The 24,806-nt window shown below is 46.6% G+C and overlaps 1 protein-coding gene across 4 annotated transcripts in view; it reads right to left on the bottom strand.

Annotated features, from left to right (window-relative positions):
• Positions 1-8,050: 8,050 nt before the first annotated feature.
• Positions 8,051-24,806, bottom strand: part of TMCC2 (transmembrane and coiled-coil domain family 2) — a 647,328-nt gene continuing 630,572 nt past the window's right edge. For all 4 annotated transcript variants that reach the window (XM_069238536.1, XM_069238538.1, XM_069238539.1 and 1 more), the window contains one exon: positions 8,051-9,306. In XM_069238536.1, the coding sequence (XP_069094637.1) occupies positions 8,995-9,306 (312 nt within the window). In that variant the 3' untranslated portion in view covers positions 8,051-8,994. The remainder of the gene's footprint in view (positions 9,307-24,806) is intronic.

Here is a 24,806-nt window from a genome sequence, read left to right as displayed (position 1 = left end):
CCCCAGACTTTTAGAACACTTCTGGATCAAGATGAACCTCTGCCAAAGAGAAGAGCTGAAGAGCTGTGAGGAGGACTACTGCCCCTTTGCTGTGTGTGCTTTGCTGGGATGGCCTGCAGTTGCTGCTTCTGCTTTAGAGAGGGCAAAGACTGAACTTTACTGAACATCCTGCTTGTGAAGTTTCTCCAGGGGCTTAGACTGAGTTTGCCTCCTGTTAAGAAGTCTCAGGGACATCAAAGACTTTTCCTTCCAGCATCTGGGCTCTCTTGCTGAGACCCCTGGCTTGCCAAGTGGTGCCACATCCAGTCCCTGGGCCCTTGGAGGAAGAAGCTGGTAAAACCTGAGAGAAAATCCACTCACTGGAGCCGAGCAGCAGAAAAATCGATGCACCAAATGCACGGTGGAGGAAAAACTGATGCAGCACCGGTGAAATCCACACATTGCCAGCTCACCACGGATTCAACATTGCAGTGTGTCCTGATTTTCCACGCATTGTCCCTGGGTGTCAAATCTTGAACATCACCGCACGGACCTGAGGCTGCCTGTCTGGAAATCGCTGCATCCCTTCCCTGCGAGGAAACAATCAAAGAAAGAATTGACGCACAGCCTCACTTGTGAGCAAGGAATTGACACATTGCTTGCTTTTCGGAAGCACTCTCGCTCCTGTGGCTTTATTTTTGACACATACCAGGTACTTTGTGCTAAAACAATGTATCCATTGATTCTTACGGATTAAGACTCTTTTTACCTTAAAATATTATATATTTACTTATGTATGTTGGATTTTTTCATTTTGGTATTGTTTGATGTAGATAAATATTGGCTATTTTTCTAAACTGGTGTGTAATAATTTTGTAGTGTTTTCATTCTGTTACTGTATGTGTTTGTGCAACTATCTTATACATTGCTTCTGAGATAATCCTGACTGCTTGTGCCACGCTACCAAAGGGTTGAGCAGGGGTTATCTGAGCTGTGTATCTTCCCTACTCTGACTAGAGTTAGGGTCCCTACTTGAACAGGGTGTAAAGTGACTGTAAACTACAGACCCCATTTCTAAAAGCTGTGGTTTCGCTAACCCTACAAGTTGATGTGATAACTATGAAGAAAGCTGTTTTCCTAAAGTGAAATGCTGCAGGGATACTTTATGATTGGATCCTAAAGGATCCTGCATCAGACATGAAAGGACTATGTTAAGCTCCCAGGGAGAAGGACACCTGATGGGAGGAAATACCTTTTTTTAAACCATCAAGGAAATCTCTTATTTCTGGTATTCTGAAAAAAGAGGTTTGTGAATGACATTTTATGTGGACAGTAAGAGCCGCCAAGTGAACCTTTAAGGAGGAGAATTTTAAGCCAGATTTTGCCAAATAGAGGAAGTAGGGAGGAATGGCTTCGTCCTGGCAAGATGTAGGGTCTATGTTCTTGGACGAACACCAAATTCAAAATCTCTTCCATTTTAAGGCATATGATGTACAGTTTGACGGCGGCTTGGCTTCCTTGAGAATTTTTGTGATAGGTTCAAATGGCCATACTGGACTAGCTCAGGAGCCATGCTGCCAAATTCAAAGAGAAGAGACTGGGATGGTCCACCTGGTCTCCAAACTTCGTTAATAAGTCTGGTCGGCATTGCAGCTTGAGATGCGGAAGTTGTAACTAGTGAAGGAGGTCTGTGAAACACCACTGATGTAGCCATTTCAGGGCTATCAGGATGAGTCTGGCTCTTGAGTGGGACAGCTTGAGGAGGACTGCCAGGATCAGAGGGATCGGAGGAAAGGCATAGAGAAATTTGCCTGACCATTCGATCCATAGGGCATTCCCCAGGGTCCCTAGTTGAAAGTACCTCGAGGCGCAGTCTTGGCATTTCTTGTTTTCTGCGGTGGCGAAAAAGTCGATGTGCATAGAGCCCCACAGCTTGAAAATATCTTGCATGACGTTGTTGTGAAGGATCCATTAATGGTTTTCTTGCAGGGCCCTGGTGAGGGCATCTGCTTGCACATTTTGCACACCTGGGATGTGAGTTGCCGTGATCCGCCAGTTTCTGGCTAAGAGCCATCTCCAAATTGCTTGGGCTTCGCGGAACAAAGGACTGGACCTCGTTCCCCCCTGCTTGTTGAGGTAGTACATGGTGGTTGTATTGTCCGTCTGAACAAGCAGGGATTGGGTCTTGAATGACGGGCAAAACGTTCTGAGGGCTAGGTGGACTACCCGGGCTCAAGAAGGTTGATGTGATATGTCATTTCCTTCGAAGACCATTTGCCTTGTATTTGGAGAATATCCATGTAAGCTCCCCACCCTTGTAATGATGCATGTGAAGGAGGTTGTCCAGAGAGCACCACCGCGTCACAGGTTGTTTTGCATGAGGATAGAGAGTGTGATCTGGTCTTCCCAGCTGCCCAATGCTTGGTCCCACTGGTTCTCAAGACATTTCTGAAGGGACCCATGTGAAGGTGTGCATTCAGAGTGAGGAAGATGCATGAGGCCTTGGATCCGAGTAGCGATGACACTGACCTCACCTTGAGATGAAAGGCTTTCATTAGATATTGACATTTCTGATAGATCAATTAAAATCTCCCCTCCTAAGGAAACATTCCTGCCTGTATAGTGTGGATGGTAGCCCCTAAATACTGAGGAGCCTGAAACAGAGTGGAGATGGACTTGTCCAGTTGTAATGCCTCTCGGATTCTTGTGAAGTTGACACTTTCAATAATCAATCATCTAGCTATGGATGGACGAAGATTCAGTGCCTCCAGAGATGAGCAGCAACCACTGCTATGCACTTGGAGAAGGTTCTGAGAGCTGACTTGAGGCCAAATGGAAGGACCTGGTATGGATAGTGGTCCTGCCCCATTATGAACCACAAGAACTTAAGGTGTTTCTTGATGATGGGTATAGAAAAGTACGCTTCTTGGAGGTCTATGAAACAAAGCCAATCTCCCTGTTGTACTTGGGGATAAATCTGATGCAATGCCAGCATCCAAAACGTCTCTCTCCAAATCCATTTATTGGCTACTTTTAAGTCCAGAATGGCCTGTATTCGTTTCTGTCCTTTTTCTTCACCAGAAAGTATATGGAATAGATGCCTGTACCCCATTATTTGGAGAGGGGGGACCTCCACCACATGCTTCTGCAGCAAGATGTTGACTTCTTTGCGAAGCATTGATAAATGATGGTTGGATGGTTTTGGTGGTATGTTTGGGGGAGTGCTGAAGAATCTGAGAGAATATCAATTTTTAACAATATTCACCACCCAGGCATCTTTTTTTATTTTTTGCCACTTTGTCAGGAACTGTGAGATGCTTCGCCCTGCCGGAGTGGGTAACAAAAGATGGAGAAGGGAAGATTCATTGTTTGGATCTGTTGTGGTTTTACCCCCTTGGGCAGGTAGTTGGGAAGATCACCCTCTAAATTGTCTCCACTGTTGCTATTGGTAAGGTCGTCGTTCTTGTGGTTGTTGGTGACTCTGATACCAATGAGGAGTTTGGACCCTCTGAGGGTAAAACCAGCGTTGGTAAGGCCTGAAGTAACGCCTATGCCTTTTTGGTCTTTCTAGGCTGACAGCCTTAAGAGTCTTCATCTCGGACTTCATGCGAGCCATTTCATCGTCTGTGTGGCTGACGAAGAGAGTAGATCCCGAGAAAGGAAGATTTAAAATCCTTTGCTGCGATTCTGATTTTAGCGATGTAAGGGGAAGCCAAGAATGTCAACTTAAGGCAATCCCATGATAGTACTCATGAGCCGCTAGCCAGGAGGAGTCCACTGCGGCACTGATGACTTGGTTGGACACCATGAGCCTTTCATTAATGACTTCTAAGAAATCCACTCTCCAGTCCCTGGGAAGATTGTCCACAAATTGTTGGATGGAGTCCCAGAGAGTTCTATCATATCTGCCCAGTAGAGTAGTGGCACTGGTCACCTTCATGGAGGTTGCAGCTGTGTTGCAAACCTTGTGATCCAGCGAGTCTAGTTTGTTTCTTTCCTTATCCGTAGAAACAGAAAAGGTTGGAGTGGAGGCATGATGCTTCTTTGCGGCTAAAGTCACTACCGAATCAGAGGGTGGATCTGCTCTAAGGATAGATTTTTTTGTTCCAGTGGTCTATATTTTTCTACAGACTTCAAAGGGCTGATTTGTTTGAGGCTGGGGTCAGAAACAGCGCCCTTGTGGGCTCTAATAGTCCTGGCACCAATGGCAGCAGAGGTCTTGAAGCTGATTGCTGTCACGATTCGCATTTCACTTACCGCCTCTGTCACATGTAGGTGGAGTACGGCTTCGGATATTGCACATTCTGGTCTGGCCAAGGTAGGGGTGATCCATTCCGGTAGCCATGGTGCTGTTGGCAAGATAGAAGCTAAGGCAGTCCATGCCCTCCAGAAAGAGCTCCAGAGGAAACATCATCAGAGAAAAAACCTCCAGGAAGGAGCTCCAGAAATTCAGGAAAGGTACAGCAGAACTCGGGATTCCAAGGACTGGAACAACGGGAATCTGCTGGAAAAATTAGGCAGGAACAATCCACAGAAAGAACAAACAGGAGCGAGGACCACCACCAACCAGGAATGTTGCAACACAAAGAAGAAAGAAACTCAAGCTCCTTATATATCAGAAAACAGGAAGTGAACAAACAGGAAAAAGGAAAAACGCGATATTAAATTGGGAAAATGTCATAGGACAAATTAGGCAAAACACCATCTTGGAAAGGGACTAATAAAAAGAAAGAACAGTGCATGCTAGGAAAGACAAGCATTCTGGGACAAAGAAAGTATGGTCCCCAAGACTAAAGAACGAACAGCCCAGAACCAAAAAAAACAGATAAGTATTATACATGAGTGGCAGGGGCCACCGCGACATAAGAACAGAGCATGCAGTGACCACGGCGAGATCCGCGGCCTGACCCTGGGCCGCCCAACCATGCCGTTGCACAAGAGAAGGACGCTGTGGGCAGACAAGCGGCCCGCAGCAGGCCCGATGTTCCGAACATCAGTTCCGCAGGCTTCCCCGTGAGATGAGAATGCAGCACCACAGGCGGATTACCGACCCGCGGAGTAACAACTGCTGGTGAAACATCTCAAAATGGACAGATGTGGAAGGTGTAGGGACTGACATCTGTATGTTAAGTTTTGCAGCACCCCTCACTAGCACCTCCTGGAATGTGTTGATGTCATCCACCATGGAGGAGATGGTGGAGGAGGAGGAAGAGAAGGAGGAGGAGGTAGCGGAGGTTTGTTTGGTAGTACTATCGGTTCAGAAGGGGAATAAGCCCTGGAGTAGTCCGAATCTGAAGATGAATAGTTGGCCTCCTTTTTCTCTTCCTTTCTGTCCTCAACCTCTAGATATTGACTTCTAGGTCAACCTCCGACGATGACTCGACGAGTGACCTCTGGCGAGTACTCAACATCGATCTTCTCCTTCGCCATCTCCAAGTCAAGTCACTCCTTCACTGCAACCGACTTCTCGATGTCAATCTCACCGTTCGTGTTGACGGCGTAAGAGTTGTACCTTGTCTCAACGTCCATCTGTACCTTTTCTTCGACTGTGAACGAGTTCTTGACGGTGAGCAAATTGGTGGTATGCCTGGAATCTACGCTGACCCCCTTGAAGTCAACCGGGAAAGGTGTCATTTTTGAGCTGGCACTCTCTCTGTGGACCTTCCACGTCCCTCAGAGGCAGATGTAAGAGCCCTGGTAGAGGACTGACCCTCTCCTCGCTCTGAGGTCTCACCTTGAGGCTGGACTTGCTGCTTGCACCGTTCTTCCGTTCCATAAAGGCTAATCTTCTCTCTCCCTCAGGGTGCGGAATGAAAGCTTTTTGCAGTGAGGACACTGGTCTGAATGATGACTTAAAGGAAAGCAGAGAATACAGACATTGTGAGGGTCTGTTTTAGCTTCTTTTCTCCCACTGGCAGGTCACCAGTAAAACAGAGAAGGAATAATACATTAAAAAAATGCCTCAAATTCCTGTCAGAAAAAAAACATTAAAAAGTGAGAGAATGATGAAAGATGTCAAGTGAAACAAAACCAAAATTCACAGGGGAATTTTGAAGACAAATAGACTAAAAGGCCAAGTTCAGTGCTGCAGGATCCTGTCATAAGGTACCAGAAAAAAAAGAACTGAAGCGACTGCCACCTGCTGAGCATGATGGGATACTGGTAGTCTCTGCAGCCTTAAAGGCACAGTCACTGTTTTACATTCACATAATAGCAGCCTATGGGACTACACTGTCCTTTTATTCTTCATCTCTTACTTTTCCAACAAAGGGTTTATGAAGAAGATTTGAGCTGTTTTGTAAAACATTTACCTCAAATTCTACAATTATATGGGTGCTTTGACACTTTTCTAAGTACAATATGAAGAATTGCACCACTGTAGCCTTTTTGCCTAGGTTGCATATTATGTTCTTTCTTAAGTGTTTCTGCGGGCCTTCCTGAAGTAATGCAAACATCTACACATGACAAGAAATTATATAGAGAGGTGCTACGGGATACCTTCAGGTGGGTGGAACTGTTGAAGTGCTTATGACTATCAATGGAGATCCCCTATGAGTGCACCTTCATTACTGTGATCCTGATGTAGTCTACAAAATAAACTTGTAATCTCCCAGTACATGCTCTAGCTTTCACTTACCAACAAAATATTATGTAAGACCCTCATATTCCCAATTATTGCAAAAGCCAGTCCAGATACTCACATCCTCTTAAAATGAAATTAAAGTGGTAGTCTTATTACTTGCTACTCCTACCTCCATGGCATGTCTGATTATGTGTTTTGTTTTACGCAACTTCTGACTGGCAAATAGGCAAGCTTGTAATTTGTGTAACACGTCCAGAGAATGTATTTGTCTCTATCATTACACAGACCTCTGTCTCAACCTTATGGAGCTGGTGTGGGGATACACCGTGTGCCACTGTTGAGAGCTCTGGAACATAGCCTGTGACACCCAATGGGTCTCTAATTTGATGAATACTATATGGTAACAAGTCTTTCCATGAACAGCCATCAACAGTTTGCTTTCCAGTTGCTTGTGTGTGTGTGTGTTGGTGCTGCTCAAAGCAGGGTGATTACACACCTTCTTGGGCTGGAATAGTGTTCATTTCCAAGGTGTTTTGCATAGATTTCAATTTCCACTCAGCCAAAATTGTTAGTTGTGGGCAGTCCTTTTTCATCATGGTGCCTTTCAAATATTTACTTGTTTTCCTTTGGCAAACAAATGCTTAACAGTGAAAGAACCAGAAAGAACCACAGAGAGGCCTTCATTGCTGGGAGTGAGTTGACAATCGATTCTGTGTGAGCAGTAATATGAAAATGTAAATGCTTTGGAGAAACAACCACCAAGTATGGTTGGAGGATTTTAAAGTCTAGTGCTTTCAAGGTTCTAAGTGAACCAGTAAATGACTGGAAAATGGGAAGTGAAGTACTTTTTCAAGGTGTAGATATAATGCTTCTTTGTGAGAAGTTTTAATACAATCGTGTTCATTCTTTCCAAAAGCAACCAGCGAGATGATTTTACTAGAAAAAGGATTAACTTACTTACACTGTAGGCTCTAGCACTTATGTTTAATTGAACTTGTGGATGTGGCCTTTGCTTTGTTATAGAAGGCAAAGTTACGAAAGCTTTGAAAAGAACATTCTTCTTTGCTTATTAGGCGGATTATTTTTTTACACAAATAATTGTGAATAACACTGCCCTCCCCTAAAGTATAGCATCAATTACACCCTATCAAGGAGAATATATTCCAAACACTGCTGGCTTCGTGTGCAGGAATAACAGCCTAAAAAAGGGAATTCGAGAGCTTTCAATGTAAATTTGCAACTAACTTCCTTCGTTATGCAATTTATGCCGTGTTTGCCTAACTAGCTGATCCTTAGTCCTTCTGGCTATGTGCACTCACAGGAACCCACAGGGCAAAAAAATGGAATTCAGGTTGGTGCGAAGGAACCAATTGGACTATTCTGTTGCAGGTATAGGAAATAGAATACAACATTGAAAGCGTCTTCTGACACAGAGATTCACATCTAGTGACGTTTGAAGATAGCTAGTAATTGTTCGAGATTTTCAAATCTAATATTTATTTACACTAATAGAACATAATTTGCAATAAATATTTGTAAAAGGTCTTTAAACCAATACAACAGATAAGCAGATTCTCTCGGCTCTAGAAATCGGAGTGGCTTTGATTCCTTAGAAATGATAATAATGGTGACAACACACGTCTCCGTCAAAAAATAAAATATATCTGGGCACCTTTAACCAAATGCCCCAGAGTCAAGTCAAGCAGATGTTCTGCCTTTCCCCGACTTAGCAGCTCTAAAAATGAAAGCAATGCCAGCAGATGTGCAGAGAAACGCTAGCCATGGACAAATGTGTCCTCTATGCACCTTATCAAAAGCATCCAGAACGCAGGTGAAGAATGAAAATATTTCGGTTTTGCTTACAACTCTGCTGGCTCACTTTCTCTTGTAATCGTTCTGTAGCAACCAGAATATGCTAAGCGTTCGGCTGGAATAAAAACTGGCGTTATTTTATCTCCACATTCGGCTTTCGTCTTTTACAGCAAGAGCACCTCGAAGCCGGAGTTCTGCGTTTCACCTTATTTAGAGAATGTCGGAACTATTCTGGGCAAGAATAGGACCACTTTACTCATCGCTAGATTCACTGGTTTGCTAACCAGTGGTTTCATCTCAAGAAAGGCTCACATCCTCAAAAATAAATTACTAAATAAATATAACGTTAAAGAAAAAAATTATATATATGAAATGATTGATTTCCATAAACTTCCTCGGTCAAAGCTGATGGAGTGAACAATTCAGTCTTTCACAAGCCGACTTCTCAGAAGTATGTGTTGCACGTGGTTTCTGACAGTAAAGACGTGTACAATCAGTAGTAAAGTGCAACGTAGAAAATTTAATGCAAAAAACAGAAGTGAATGCTTGATTCCACTCCCCTTCTTGCTCCATCTAAAATGGAAAGAAATACTGTGTGGGTAACAACTCTTCCAGTGAGATCAGCTGAGTGGGAGCGTATGATCCAAGACGTAGGAGATTGTGTCCCAATGCTTCCAGAGGAAAAGGAGGAAGAGGACCAGCAGGAGGGTTCCCAGCAGGCGCAGGCGGGTCTTCATCAGTGGTGTTATGAAGTTCGCAATGGTGGAGACAAAGACCAGCAGCACCGCCATCAGTGCCAGGATGACATTAATGAACTTCCCCAGCAGGGCGCGGGCGTTGGCATTCTCCACCCCCTCCAGTTGTACCACCTGTTGCTGCTGCTGCTGCAGTTCAAGTTTGGTGATGCGGGTCAGGCAGGATTCCACCGCCTCCTAGAAAACAAGAGAAAAGAGAAAATGGATGTCAGTTCACAGAAATCTAGATGTAAAGTTGTCTTTTAGTGTAGAGCCTGGCGCACGGGGGCATAATCAATGTTTCAGCAGCATAGGGAGTTTTACCCAGATTTTATCACCATCAAAGCAGGAAAGCCTTACCAATCCAGAAAACAAGGCAAGTGAGAAAAGGCCATCATATTTCACCCACAGCTTTAAGAAATATTATGGCAGCAAAGATGTGACCTCTTGATATTTAGGAAAAAGGTCACTGACAGAAGCAGGTTGGTGCACCAAACAAATGGCAGGGAGCAACGACATTTGACTGTAAATGTTTTAGCTGTAGTTATGTTTCCCATGTAAAGCTTCACACCGTATGAACAATTATCTCAGTGCCAGCTAATACCGCTGTACAAAACAATCCAAACTCAAAAGGATTATTCTAACACTACTACATCCCAACCCCTAACCTCTCAAACTCTTGAATACCCTATGCAATGGTCATCAACAATTTTTTTAATTTCAGCCGCCTTTTTTCAAGTATGTTTTAATGTTAATGTCATATTGCATTCACTTTTAGCAATGTTTCTTGATTGCTCGCATCAGGGGTATAATCTCCTAAACCTCCCATACCTATAATTTTTTGCTCTAAGTTTTTAAAATCCTCGTTTCCTCACATATTCTATACATTTTTGTCTCTATCACACTTTCTTTTTGCCCCCTGTTTTCTACACGAGAAGACAGATTTGTTCTTGAAAATAATCCAGACTTAGGCCCTAATTATGAGTCTGGCGGTCCTGGGACCACCACATTATGACAGTGGTGGTTCTGACATGGTTGGACCGCCAGCACCGCCACTTTTCGGCTGCCTGACGGCCTGGCGGTGCTGGCGGTCCCAATCTGCCAGGGCAGCGCTGCATGCAGCGCTGTCCTGGGGATTACTACTGCTCTCTTCGCCAGTGTTTACATGGCAGTTTCACTGCCAAGTAAGGCTGGAGGAGACGGTGTGGCGGGGGCCCCAGGGGGGTCCACACACTGCCCATGCACTTGCATGGGTAGTGCAGGGGCCCCCCATGGCCAGCCCCGTAATCAAGTCACTGTCTGCTTTGCAGACAGTGATTTGCAAGACAGGTGCTAGTGCACCTGACGCACAATAGCATTGCTGCCGGCCATATTACAAGCTGTCGTCAATCTTATTGTGCATTTCCCGCTGGGCTAGCAGGCAGAAACTGTGTTTCCGTCACTGACCCAGCGGGAAACTCATAATGGGGCCGGCAGAAAGGAGAGCGCACTGGTAGGAGTTTGACGGGCGGCCTTTTCCGCCCTCCAAACTCGTAATGAGGCCCTTAGTGTTTCATTTTAATAGTTATCAGCAAATTTCAGATCAAAGAAAAGTAAGACTTAAATCAGTTTATGGGGTGTGACAGTCCTACTGTGAACAAATAATGCCATTTCAAGTTAATGTTTTGTGCCATCAATGTAATTGTTCTACTTGTAATTGAAACCCTGCAATAAATGGCCTCCACTAAATATCCTGTAAAAAAATACAGCACAAAAGCCTAACTACACCCACATCTAAAGGATCAAGCCTTCAGGAAAGCCTTAGCTGCCGTCATCTGACTACAGGAATCTAAATTCCATAGGTACACAGTTCTTGTCGATATCAAATAATAAAATAACGATCTATCTGCTCATCTAAAATTAGTAAATACTGTCCATGGCAGTTCTGAAAGGGGCCTAACAGTGCCCTAATTAATAGTCTCAAATCTTTTTCACTCACCTAAGCAAGCATTGGTTACATGGGCTGATAGAGTGAGGATCTCACACTGCCAATGAGGACTTTAGCAGGCAACACCACTCATCCATGACCTGGATGTGTAAACAAATTCAGGCACATGGAGATGATTTAGCTTACAATGTGTGCGATAAGAAAAGTGTCTTTAACCAACTGCAGAAGAGGTAGGCTAAATATATGAGAAATTTTGCTTGCCCTGTAAGCATCTGTTCGTGGCATGTAGTACTGTAGATTCACAAGCTTTGCATGCTCCCGCCATCTAGTGTTGGGTCCAGATGTGTGCAAGTTGTTTTCTTTAAATAAGTCTTTCAAGTCACGAGGTAGAGTGATTCCTCCTCTTGGTGATAATGCACATGGGCATCAACTATTTTGTTAGATTGTTTTCCTGCAGGTGGGTGAGGATGGAGTGTAAGGTGGGCTTGGCTGAGCGTCAGCCAAGATGGGCGCCAACTAGAGGAGCTCCGTGACTAGCTACTAATCTCCATTAAAATCTGCTATAAAATCTGAGCCGCCACCACTGGAGGAGCCCCGGTGCAGTTGGGAGGAAGGGGCCAAGGTTTGAGGGGCTCCCAAGCTCTGGGGGCCCGCTGAAGACTCGTGCGCACCTGGCGGCCTGTAGAGAGTGGCTGCCGCATGGAACCTGAGGCAGGCTGATGGCCGGCGGCTGCCACTGCTGGGTCTTAGGCTCGACGAGTGATGTGAGGACTGCTATGAGAGCAGAGAGCTGGGTCCAGGGACCCGCATGTGCTGGGGCCTCCCGCAGCCCGAAGCGGGCGTAGACGACACTGGAGGCCTGCGTTTTCCCCCTGTGCGACCGCCACTTACGGCTGCCAGACCACTGTGGAGGGGCAGAGGAAGGCCTAGTGTGGAGCGAGAGTGAACGGAGGTGAGGGGGGGCCCAGAACTGTGCTGGATGACGGGGGTGAGACGGAGGAGGTACGGGAGGTGAGTGGGGTGTCCGTGCCTGCAGTCCACCCCTGAGAGAACCCGTTTGATCCCTTGGAGGAGACGGGAGTGTCCCACCCCAGGAGGGGTCCACGAGCCGCCGCATTGGGCCCGGTGACGGTGCACTGGCTGTGCTGGTTGCAGCGGGGATCTGAGCTGGAGGGAGATGCTGGGCCCTCTGCCTAAATACGGGCCAATGCGGCTGATGACATGGGGGCTGCGGGCCTCATCTGGTGTAAGTGACGGCAGATGGCTGGCAAGACTGGAGGGTAGTGTCCGCTCCAAATTGGTGGACCCACACCGGCCGCAGACAGTTGGAGCGGCGAGTAATGGGAGAAACTCCCCTCGGAGGACCTTAAACAGACCCCTTGGGGGGGGGGGGGGGGGTGTAATGCCGGCTTCATTCCAGTATGGTCAGAAACAAAAGACAGCCCATGCAGCAGACAAACAAAATGTATACGTCCGCTGTCCTGAGGCAGGCGGGGGGACCTGTGACATTGGAAGATGCCATGGGGGGGGGGGGGGGGGGGGGGGGGGGGGGGGGGACAAGAGGCGGATGGGGCCCCCCCCCGAGCGAACCCTCGCTACGCACACTCATGGCAGCCATTCAAGACCTGAAGGGAACTTTGGAGCCTAAACACAACACAGTAACAGTAGACTTAACTCTCCTTCGTGCAGATGTTAAGCAAGTAGTGGAAAAAGTCACAACCACAGAGACAGATATTGACTGTTTGCAGTCTACATCCAAGAGACTTGAGGACCACTTACAATTTATCATTACACATCATGAGAGAATTGTGGTGCGCCTGGAGGATCAGGGGAGGGCACAGAGAAACAATATTAGAGTGGTGGGAGTGCCAGAGGGGGCTGAGGACTAGAGTGTTGAGCTCTTTCTGGAGTCCCTAATCACTGACCATCTTCGCTCTAAGAGACTATCTACGTTTTTCACCATGGAACGGGCGCACAGGGCACTGGTCCCCTCCCAAGACCGGGGGCCCCTCCGAGGACAATCATTCTGAGACTATTCAACTACTGAGATAGAGATGCCATTCTGCAGGCTGCTAGATCCCAGGGGGATATCCAATATGAGGGTGTCACCGTCTGCTTTTTCCTAGAGTTCACACCCAGGGTCCAGCAACAACAACAAAGTCTCCAAGAGGTCAAAAAAACACTTTGAGATCGTGAACTTAAATACATGATGCTCTATCCGGTGCACCTGTGAGTTGTTGCAGAGGACAGAACATGGCTCTTTGACGCACTGGAGGAGGCTTGGGAGTGGCTGGAAGGGTCCCAGGCCGCGGGCTGCTTTGGCCAGTGGGGCGTCGGAGGAAGACAAGGTGAAGAGGGGAAGGTGGACCCCATGTTGCAGCGATAAAGAGTCCGGAACTGGGGCAATGCGATCTTTGACATTATAGATCGCCGGCCCAGTATGGCCCATAGTGGAAAATGCTAAGTCCGGACGCTGATGATATTTTGGCTGTCACTGGGATGGATTGGAAAATGTGCCTCCCTTGATCCATGGGCTGAGACGATGGCTGGAACTACTGGCTGGGAACTGATGGTAGCTTCCAACACACTCGGACTGGGTTCTGGCCACTTGTCAGATTGAACTGATTGCTAATACCTTACTATGATGGTCATACTTGGTGGCCCACGCACAACCACACCCACACAACAGTTTGGGCGAGAAGCGCTCCGCGGGTTGGAGGGCAGTTTAAAGCCTGCTTTGCAGGGTCTCAGGGTGGGGGGAGTTCCTATTGGGTCAATGTTCATCCATAGTTTAATTTTATATGGTGTTTATATGCTATTGCACAGAAAAATGGGGCAGGGGGCCAGGTGCTGTAACCCGCCTAGACTTAGAAGAGTTCCCCCAATGGCAGGCATGAAGATGCGCACCCTTAAGGTCCTGAGATGGAACGTGAATGGACTGGGCAATCGTATCAAACGCACCATAGTCCTGCAATACTTGCGCAGACATGGCCCAGACCTTATCCTGTCACAGGAAAAGAATCTTAAAGGGAATCAATACAAGGCCCTAAACAGGTTTGGCTATCAGCTTGTAGCGCATGCAGGTTACACAGCGGTCTCTAAGGGAGTAGGCATCCTGCTTAAAAAATCTATACCATTCATGCTGACTCACACCTGTGGGACACATCGGGGCGATATCTGGCGGTCTCGGGGGACTGGGAGGGAATACATGCTCAACATATGTCCAGTTTATGCCCCGAGACTACAGGTATCTACTCTGGTGGATTTGGGGGTGATACTGGTGGGTCTTCCAATGGGACTACTGTTTGAAGGAGGTGATATGAATCTTGTGGTTGACCCAGGGTTAGACAGAGTCTCATGCAAGAAGGTGCCAGACGCTTCCGTGATGATATGGTCCTTTTTGGACTCATTTGGTCTAGTGGGCTTGGGAAGGAGTACAACCCAGGGAAGAGGCATTTTAGTTAGTCCTCCATGCCCCATGGTAGCTCGTTGAAGCTGTACTATCTACTCATCACACAGGTACACGCAGGGAGGATTAGAGAAGCCATGCATTACCTGAGAGGGATCTCGGATCATTCCCTGGTGGGAGTCACGGTACTGGGGCTCACGTGGTACCATTGCTTGCCTCCCAGACTGGGCCCCTGACACCTGACGGATAAGTCCTTCAGTGATAAGATTAGGGAGAGGGCTACCCAATACTTTGAGGAAAATCTGGGGTCTGTGGACTCAGCATGTGTTTAGTGGGAGGCATTTAAGACTGTAATTAGGGGACATCCACAGGATTTGATGGGGGCAAGAAAACGGAACATAACTTATAGTGCGCGGAACTACAGCGAGAAATTGCGGTCCTGGAGGCCCGCTATCATACGCTAGTGGAAGGTGGTCTTCTACACCAATTGCGCTTAAAGCGGCAGGAATTGCGTACACTAGCCGAACAACAATCGCAGACTTATGCGTTGGCATCTCAGTGCAGGTTATATGATGTGGGCGATAAAGCTACTGGTTTGGCTGGATAGGATGGACAGTAAACAATTATGGGTCAGAGATATTTGGAACAATGAGGGTGCCCCCCCACAGAAAAATTAGGCTTTAGCAGAAGCCTTCGCTACATACTATGAGGGAGTCTATGCCTCAGCGAAACAGATTACAGGAGAGGACTGCAGGGACCTTTTGTGTGACATACTGCTGCTGGTGCTTTCAGAACAAGAAAGGGGAACATTGGACAACCGAGGATGAAGTTGTTTCGGTGCTGCAGGCGTTGCAAACGGGTAAGGCTGCAGGACCAAAATGGACTCTCAGTGGAGCTGTTTAAGTGCATGGGGAGCAAGGTTGCCAAACACATGAGGTGGGGTAGCTGGGGTTGATCAGAGGACTGCAACCATTGTTGTGATTCCAAACAAAGGAAGGTCCCCAGAAGAATGTGCCTCTTATAGGCCCATCTCTCTTCTTAATACAGAGGTTAAGGTCCTGGAGAAGGTCTTGGCAAACAGATTGCGTGCAGTTATTGAAAAGTTGATCCACCCAGACCAATCCGGCTTTATGCCATCACTATGGATGGGCCTGAATGTGCAGAGACTATACGGGTCCTACATATGACACAAAGCCAGACCAGTGAGCGGGCAGCACTCTTGTCGCTGTAAGCCAAAATGGCATTTGACAGCATGGAATGGCCCTAAATTTTTGCCACTCTTGAGAGGTTTGGTATGGGGCCATATTTTCTAGACTGGATTAGACTGTTATACTGGGATCTGGTGGCCAGGGTGAGAGTCAATGAGGCGCTCTCTTGGCCCTTTGCCATACACAGAGGCACCCGCCAGGGGTGCCTGCTCCCACCTATCCTGTTCGTGCTGGCAATTGAGCCCTTAGTGGCGTGGATCCGGCAAGACCCCTTGATATGGGGTATAGATTCCGGCACAACATGGGAGGAACGTATTTCCTTGTACGCAGACAATATTTTGCTATATGTCACCAACTCCCGATAGTCCACAGATAGGATAATGCAGGTTCTCCAAATATTTGGGGAACACTCTGGCTATCAGATTAATTGATACAAATAGTTGGTCTTCCCTCTGGCGGAGGCCCCTACCATCCTGTCCCCCGAATGCACGGTACCAATTTGCCAGGATGGCTTTAAATATTTGGGAATATATGTTATTAGGTGCCAGGAATGCTTCCTTCTAAAAAATCTTCAGCCTCAAACCGATGGATTCCAAAGAGATATGGCTAATTGGAGGAGGCTACCTCTCTCCCTGATAGGCAGAGCAGCCACCTACAAAATGATGACACTGGCTTTTACATGTTTTTCAGAATACTCTCTATAGGATACCAACAGAAGTATTTCAGCAACTGGCCCGGGAAATCAGACTGCTGCTATGGGACGGTGGTTGTTCCTGCATAGCATTGCAGAAGTTGAAACTGGGGGTATATGAGGGTGGGCTGGCCAACCCGGAACCCCAGCACTACTACTGGGCGACACAATTGGTCACCATCAATGACTGGGCCTTTGCTAACCAGGGAGACCCGGCGTTTCGGGTGGACAGAGAGATGATGGGTAGGAAGGGATATGAGTTTGCCCTTCATGACTGTGCAAGTCTGTGATCGCTGCCGACACACACCGCAACAGTGGTAACAGCTTGGCGTGACGCCACCCGGTATCTGGGGTGGGGATCTACCTTAACAGCCCGAATCCCATTGTGGTGTAGCGACTTATTGGGAAACCTTAGGACCCTGGGTGGGATCCGCAAATGGTCTCTTCTGGGAATTAAACACCTGGAGGACGTCTGGAGGGATTGGGTACTGGTAATGTTCGAAACCCTTCAGCAAGAGTATGCCTTGGCAGAAACTGAGTGATATAGGTACCTGCAGCTGCAACATGCATTGAGCCGATCTGTGTTGGGAGATAACAACTGCCTGACTCAGCCCCTCTTGAGGACCACCTGCTGGTGGAACCCTTGGAAGAAAAGGCCATATCTCTGATGTATAAGAAATTATTGTGCAATTCCCCGGATCCAATAATATCCTTGTGTGCCAAATAGGAGACGGACCTGGGAGCACTGGATGATGAGGACTGGGTGGCGGTGAGGCAGAGTCCTAGGGTGGTGGAGATTAGGAACCGGTTCAGGTTGATCCAGCTGCAGATCCTACACAGGGCAAATTATTCGAGGGTTGTGTTCTGCAAGATTGGCAGGGCACAGACCCCATAATGTCTGAGAGGCTGTGAGCAGGAAGGCAACCTCTATCACATTAAATGGGCATGCTGTGCGATACAGGCTTACTGGCAGGGGATCGCTGTGGCGGTGGTTTGGACGCTTGGGAAGGAGGTCTCGTTGGATCCCAAGTTGTTACTACTCAACACAGAAGGGGAAGACTCCTGGGCGAAGTATCAGGGTTTGTGGTTGGCTATAGCGGCAGCAGTGGCTAAGCACAATATAGCGCGAACGTGGGGCGCTGAATCTCCGCCCAGTGTACAGGAGTGGCGTACCGATCTGGACTTGTGCCAGGGTGCGGATAGAGAAAAATACCCGAGCAGGGATTGCCCGAAAAAGTGGGAGAAAATCTGGGGTGGGTGGAAAGCCTACAGGAATGAGAAGTGATTCTCTAAGGGGGATTCGACGGGTGGGTGGAGGGTCAGCGTATCAATTGTATTTGATTGCCATACTTGGGTGATTATTGACCAGAAAACTACACTTTGGGTGATGCCCACAAATTGTATTCTGTCTCTGAGTGGTTGTTACCGCCTATGTTCTTTATTGCAACATGTTACATTGTGCAATGGCTGTCTCATTGTTTAATAAAAAGATTTTTTGAAAAAAGAGAATGGAGTGTAAAGTGAGTGTAAGTAAAGAGATGTCCATGTGTATACGAAGTAAACTGCAACTGCCACAGGTGTCCAGGGAGGATGGTGAGCGCATGTGAATCTACAGCACTAAATGCCACAAACAGATACTTACAGGGTCAGTAAAACTTTCTGTTCCAGGCATGTGTGGCTCTAGATACACATGCTTTGCATAGTCCTCCTCTGAAGTGGTGGCTACGCTGTGTGTGTTGCAGTTGTTTGGAAAATCATACATAGCATGCCTAAGCTACATTAGCTTGTGGCATGCTAGAACATCCACACAATTATGTTTAGTGTAAGTATGTGGTGTAGACCATGTAGTTGCTTTGCATATGTCAGCTATTGGAATGTCTCCTAGGAAAGCCAGGGATGCTTCTTTCTTCCTAGAAGAGTGTGCTCTAAGAGGCGTAGTTAGCGTTCTTTTGGCTTTAACGTATTATATTTGAATGCACATAACTGTCCATCTGGCACTACCTGATTTGGATATAGACTTTCCTTTATGAGGTGGTGAAAAATCAACAAATAGTCGTTTAGTGTTTCTAAAGTTTTAGTTCTATCAATGTAGAATATAAGGGCTCTTCTGACATCTAATGTGTGGACAGCCCTCTTCGCAACTGATTCTAGTTGAGGGAAAAAAAGGTAATTCGATTGATTAAGGTGAAAGTCAGAGACAACTTTTGGTAGGAATTTAGGATTGTTACGGATGACCACTTTGTCTCTGTGGAGCTGAAAGAAAGGTTCTTTCTAGGTTAACGCCAGGAGCTCACTAACACGTCAATGTGAGGTAATAGTAATTAAAAATGTCAACATCCAAGAGAGATATTGAACTGGGCAGGTATGCAGGGGCTAAAACTGAGTGGTGTAAGAACAATGATAAGATTCCATAAAGGTGCAGGTGGAACCCGTTTCGGAATTACTATCTTAAGCTCCTCCATGAAGGCTTTAATGACTGGTATTCTGAATAAAGACGTATTACCTATTTTGTACATAGGCAGCTAATATAGAAAGATGTACCCTTATAGCGGTAAATGCTAGCCCAGAGAGTTATAAATGAAGCAGGTAACAGACAATGGGCCTGATTCCAACTTTGGCAGAGGGTGTTAATCCTTCCCAAATGTGACGGATATACCGCCTGCTGTATTACGAGTCCATTATATCCTATGGAACTCGTAATACAGTGGGCGGAATATCCGTCACATTTGGGACGGATTAACACCCTCTGCCAAAGTTGTAATCAGGCCCAATGTTCTGTACAGTGGCATTGAAAGGATCAATTTGTTTTGAATGACAATAACAAACAAAGCTCTCCATTTAGCTGTGTAGCATGTTCTAGTGGTAGGTCTATGAGCTTTCTTAAGAATGGCCATACATTCAGGTGGTAGATTCAGGTAACCAAATTCTATGACGTCAGGAGCCAAATCGCCAGGTTGACAGCCTTGGGATCTGGGTGTCTGATTTCTCTGTGGTTCTGAGTGAGAAGGTCCAGCCTGTGGGGGCTTCTTGTGGCTGTAACAACTCATCCTTTTTGGGTATGAGGACATCTAGGGAGTACACCCCTAGCCCCTGATGACGTAGAGGAATGGGTTCAATAGCTCCCCTGAGAAGAACAGCTTGGACTTCTTTTTCGAGCAATGCTTGATGTTCCAGCCACAGCTTGTGAGTGTGAGATGGAATGCTGGGAGGTGTGGTAATGAGCTCCAGACAATAGACAAGGATAATGTCCAACACCTACTGGTCTGATGTAATTGTTTGCCATATGGGTAAGAAATCCTGTAAAAACACTCCGATAGCCATATGGTCAGGAGGTAAAAGAGGGAAGTCATTGCTTGGTGGTGGGTTTTGTTCCACATAAGAGAGCACCTATACCTCTGCCTTTGGCATTGTTTCCCCTATAGAATCCTCCAAAGTAACCTTTGGGTGAGGATTGTTGACGCTGATTATGGGGGGTAGGAGGTGGAGGCATCGGAAGAGGTCGCCTTGGAACCTCCACAATAGTTATGGTGGTGAAAGGAGACACAGGAGTAGGTGTCTGAAGGGCCCCCACTGCTTTTGCCATTTCTGTATCTTTTTCATTTTTTCCAGTGTTTGGTCTACCTGGGGACCGAACACATATTCCTTGTCAAAAGGCATATTGAGGACATTTTGTTGTATCCTTGGTTTGAAACCAGAAATCCACAGCCATGCATAGTGCCTGAGCAAGATGCTGGTGTTGATACCTCTGGCTGCAGTATCAGCAGCGGCTAAAGCACAGCATATTGAGTTGTTTGATACAAGCTTGCATTCAGTGAAAAGTTCTTGTCCACGTATTTTGTATTTGTCTGGGAGATATTGGAGCAGATCCTCCATTTCATCCCACTGAGCACAATCATAACGAGCAAGTAGTCCCATTAAACTGGCAATATGCCAATGACTGTCAAAGTGTGTCACAACCCTCTTCCCTGCTGCATCAATATGCTTGCTTTCTTTGTCAGGCGGCGGGGCATCTCCACTAGCTTGCAAGTTGCATAAGTTGTGAGCAGTGGTAATGACAAGCGAGTCTTGTGGTAATTGGACTCTGTTGTAGATGGGATCCGATGGGGAAGACTTATACTTATTTGGTCTTTAAAGATGTCCTCTGTGTGTCTTAACATGCTCCTTAGCATAGGGAGGCACTGTGTGGCCCTATGAGTAATGGAACGTGTTTTAAAAGAGGAAGTCCTCTTCTAAAGGCTCTTTGTGGAGCTGTATGTTGTGAAAGCAGCAGCTATACCTATAAGCTCCTGATATGACGTTGAGCCATCAGGAAGGGAGGAACAGGCAGGATATAGATCTAGGTCTGTGTCCCCTGGAGGGTCAATATCATAAGTATCCCATGGGTCAACATGTGTTGGTGTCTCAAAAGTGTCTTGTCCCCCACCCTGCCCTGCTGTATCATATTATGGAAACCCCTGAGGTGAAATATCTAGTTGGTTTTCCATGGGGTGTGGTGGAGAAGGTGAACTTAGTGCTGTGGAGGAGGTAGTGGTGGAGGTGGTGAGGATGGTGGAGGAAGCAAAGGGCTGGTGGCTGTGTCTGACTTTTTCTAGTGTTTTGGTGGTACCGGTAAGTCCAGAGCCTCCTGGAAATATAGCCATCTTTTGGGTATTGGAGGAATCGGAGTGTAGATCTGGCAAGGATACGTCTGGCGAGAGGCAGGATGTGGATTTGCTTTTGCTTAGCATCTAGTTGCTCTTGGAGTCTATGGAATATGGGCTCCACTGGCTTGCCAGAATCAGGCTTGGAAGTCAACTTCAAAAGTTTCAGGTCCGACCCAGGTTTTGGCACCAAAGCTCTGCTCGTTGTCGAAGCAGCAGACGTGGATAGCAATGTTCGGCTCGGCACCAAGGGTCGGGTAGGTGCCGGGTGGCGTTCTGGAACCAAATTGCTAGATGCCGAAGGCTTCAGATGTTGCTGGTGTTTCAGCGCCGAACTCGAGGTGGAGCATTTGAACTAGTTGCTCGGTGCCGGCCATGACCAGAAGCCAGCAGCGAACCGAGGGCCTCTGTATGTTGTTCCACAGGAGCCAAGTTGCTTTTGGAGCACTCAACACAGTGCTGAGGAAGAGGGAGTGCCAGTCTCACAAAATGTTAATCTGATGAAGCTTCCTTCATCTCATCTCTGAGTCAAGTTCAGAGCAGGAGCTACCCTTCATCGATAACATCTCTACCTCCGTGGCCGACGGCCGAGGGTGTTCTCCTTCTCCTTCAACATCTTGATAACCAAAGATGTCTGAAGTATCCTGGATGGTCCTCCGTGATGTTTTGAGGCGATGGGCTCAACAGTCTTAAAGGGTTTTATTTGAAAGGAAGGAACAGCAGGTGTTGCAATCCACGTCCTTGTGCTCAGGAGACAAACACAGATCACAGACCAGGTGTTGACCGGTCTGGGAATACTTCTCGTGGCAGTGGGGGTAGTATAGGAAGGATATCCGTTCCATCACCAGCAAAGAATGTGATGGAGACCAAAGAAAGGCCCGAAGGGCGAGGCCTTGCAGGGGTCAGGGATGAAGTGAATCTACTTGATGAGCGATAGAGAAATAACTTGATATGCAGAATTCAAAAAAGCGATCAAAACAATACCGACGAGGATGAAAGAGTCGCACAATCTGAAAGGAGAACTGAGACAGTGTCAAGACAAAAATACACATATACAAACCCGGTGGTGGAAAGAAAACAACTTAACAATGGTAAAGAAAACAACTTAACAATGGAGTTGATGCCCATGCGCATTATCACCAAGAGTAGGTCTCACTCTACCTTGTGACTTGAAAGACTAATTCAAATAAAAACAACTGGCAAACATCCAGACTCAACACTTGATGGCAGGAGTATGCAAAGCATCTGTATCTTCAGCCACACATGCCTCGAACATTATGTTTAGTTAGTAAACATGCACAAAGCAGCTTAATGTTTGAGAGCTAAGGAAGAACAATGGAATGGTGATAAGTTGCCTCCGTTCAAAATAGAAGACTGCTGACCACAAAAAAAGGGCTAGGTTTAAACCTTTTGATCAAAAGGCCCATTAAAGTAAACTACTTACCGGCCCTCCCTGCAGAAAAGGTAGCAAACAATCAAACCCTGAAAAGAAATGACTTCATCATTATTGAGGTTTGCTGCACCCCTAAGTTGTCACTCTTTCTCTCTCTGTATTTTTCATTATTGAGTCGAAGGAAGAGGGGTAACAGAGGGCATGGGAGGAGATTTAAGGGGGCCAGCAAAAGCCAGATCTTAATTTAATGGAGTGTGCTGGAAATTGGATTACTGGTTGAAGGGGTGAACCCCTATTTAAGTAGGAACCACACATTTTGTAAGGGTGAAACACAAGCAAACCCCAAATTGACCTGTGCTTAACTGTCTGGTAGCTTGGCACAAAGCAGTCAGGCTTTACTTAGGGGAAATGTGTAAGGTATGCCTCACTTCAATCAGTAATAAAGAGAAAACAAAACATAAAAATCCCACACCAATTTAGAAAAATTGAGTAAAATGTATTTAATGACAAAACAACAAAATTCCAACCAGTAGAGCCAAAGATTTGCAAATTTAAAGATGTAAGTAAAAACAGTGCCTAGAAGCATTAAGCGTCAACTGTGGTTATCTGGTTAGGCCAGACCAGGATAAAGTCACACAAGACAGTGCTGGATAAAGAGACCCAGTTAGCCCTGCTGAACAATAGTACCTTATATCCTGGTTGCGGTGCGCTGCGAGATCCTGCACGGAGGATGTGTCTCCTAACGGAGAGGAGATGCAAGGCCCTGATGTAGAGGTGCATTGTGCATCAATTGTTCCAGGAAGCTGCAAGGCTGAGATGCGAGGCCCTATGTCATTGAGGATGGCGCCAACGAGGGGCTTGTGATCAAAATTTATTTTAGGCCATTTCTGCCCCCCCTGGTGGCAGATCGGCCTATTATTAGAAGCAGAAACCTGTAGGCGCCAGGGCAAAAAAAATTTTGTGTTTTTTTTTTTTGGGTCTGTTTTTTTAGAGATGGGGAGCGACCCATTAGGCAAGGGTCGCTCCCCTGGGGGGCAAATTGTATTTACACCATTTCTGCCCCCCTTGGGGGCAGATTGGCCGATTTTAGGTCATTCTGCGCACCGGGGATTTTGTTTTGCCGCCAATGTCACGCAGGGGGAGCGACCCCGTAGGCAAGGGTCGCTCCCGGGTCGGGGGGGGGAGGGGATTGGTGGGTGGGGGGCATTTCTGCCCCCCCCCCCCCCCCCCCGGGCCGGCTGAGCTAGAGGCCAAAATCCACAGGTAGGCACTTTGCAAAAAAACCTCTGTTTTCTGTGAAAAAATGTGTTGTGTCCATGTTCTGTTTTGGGCCATTTCCTTTCGTGGGCGCTAGGACTACCCACAGAAGTGAGGTATCATTTTTATCGGGAGACTTGGGGGAACGCTGGGTGGAAGGAAATTTGTGGCTCCTCTCAGATTCCAGAACTTTCTGTCACCATAATGTGAGGAAAATGTGTTTTTTTAGCCAAATTTTGAGGTTTGCAAAGGATTCTGGATAACAGAACCTGGTCAGAGCCCCACAAGTCACCCCATCTTGGATTCCCCTAGGTCTCTAGTTTAAAAAAATGCACAGGTTTGGTAGGTTTCCCTAGGTGCCGGCTGAGATAGAGGCCAAAATCTACAGGTAGGCACTTTGCAAAAAACAGCCCTGTTTTCTGTCAAAAAATGGGATGTGTCCATGTTGTGCTTTGGGGCATTTCCTGCTGCGGGCGCTAGGCCTACCCACACAAGTGAGGTATCATTTGTATCGGGAGACTTGGGGGAACGCTGGGTGGAAGGAAATTTGTGGCTCCTCTCAGATTCCAGAACTTTCTGCCACAGAAATGTGAAGAATATGTGTTTTTTTATCCAAATTTTGAGGTTTGCAAAGAATTCTGGGTAACAGAACCTGGTCAGAGCCCCACAAGTCACCCCATCTTGGATTCCCCTAGGTCTCTAGTTTTTAAAAATGCACAGGTTTGGTAGGTTTCCCTAGGTGCCAGCTGAGCTAGAGGCCAAAATCTACAGGTAGGCACTTTGCAAAAAACACCTCTGTTTTCTTTAAAAAAAATGGGATGTGTCCACGTTGCGTTTTGGGGCGTTTCCTGTCGCGGGGGCTAGGCCTACCCACACAAGTGAGGTATCATTTGTATCGGGAGACTTAGGTGAACATAGATTAGCAAAACAAGTGTTATTGCCCCTTGTCTTTCTCTACATTTTTCCCTTCTAAATATAGGAGAGTGTGTAAAAAAGACATCTATTTGAGAAATGCCCTGTAATTCACATGCTAGTATGGTCACCCCGGAATTCAGAGATGTGCAAATAACCACTGCTCCTCAACACCTTATCTTGTGCCCTTTTTGGAAATACAAAGGTTTTCTTGATAGCTATTTTTCACTCTTTATATTTCAGCAAATGAATTGCTGTATA

Source organism: Pleurodeles waltl, chromosome 6 (genome assembly GCF_031143425.1).
Source record: "Pleurodeles waltl isolate 20211129_DDA chromosome 6, aPleWal1.hap1.20221129, whole genome shotgun sequence".
NCBI classification, from domain to species: Eukaryota; Metazoa; Chordata; class Amphibia; order Caudata; family Salamandridae; genus Pleurodeles; species Pleurodeles waltl.
Note: the sequence above shows the minus strand (reverse complement) of the source record. Positions and strands in the feature narration are given on the sequence as shown.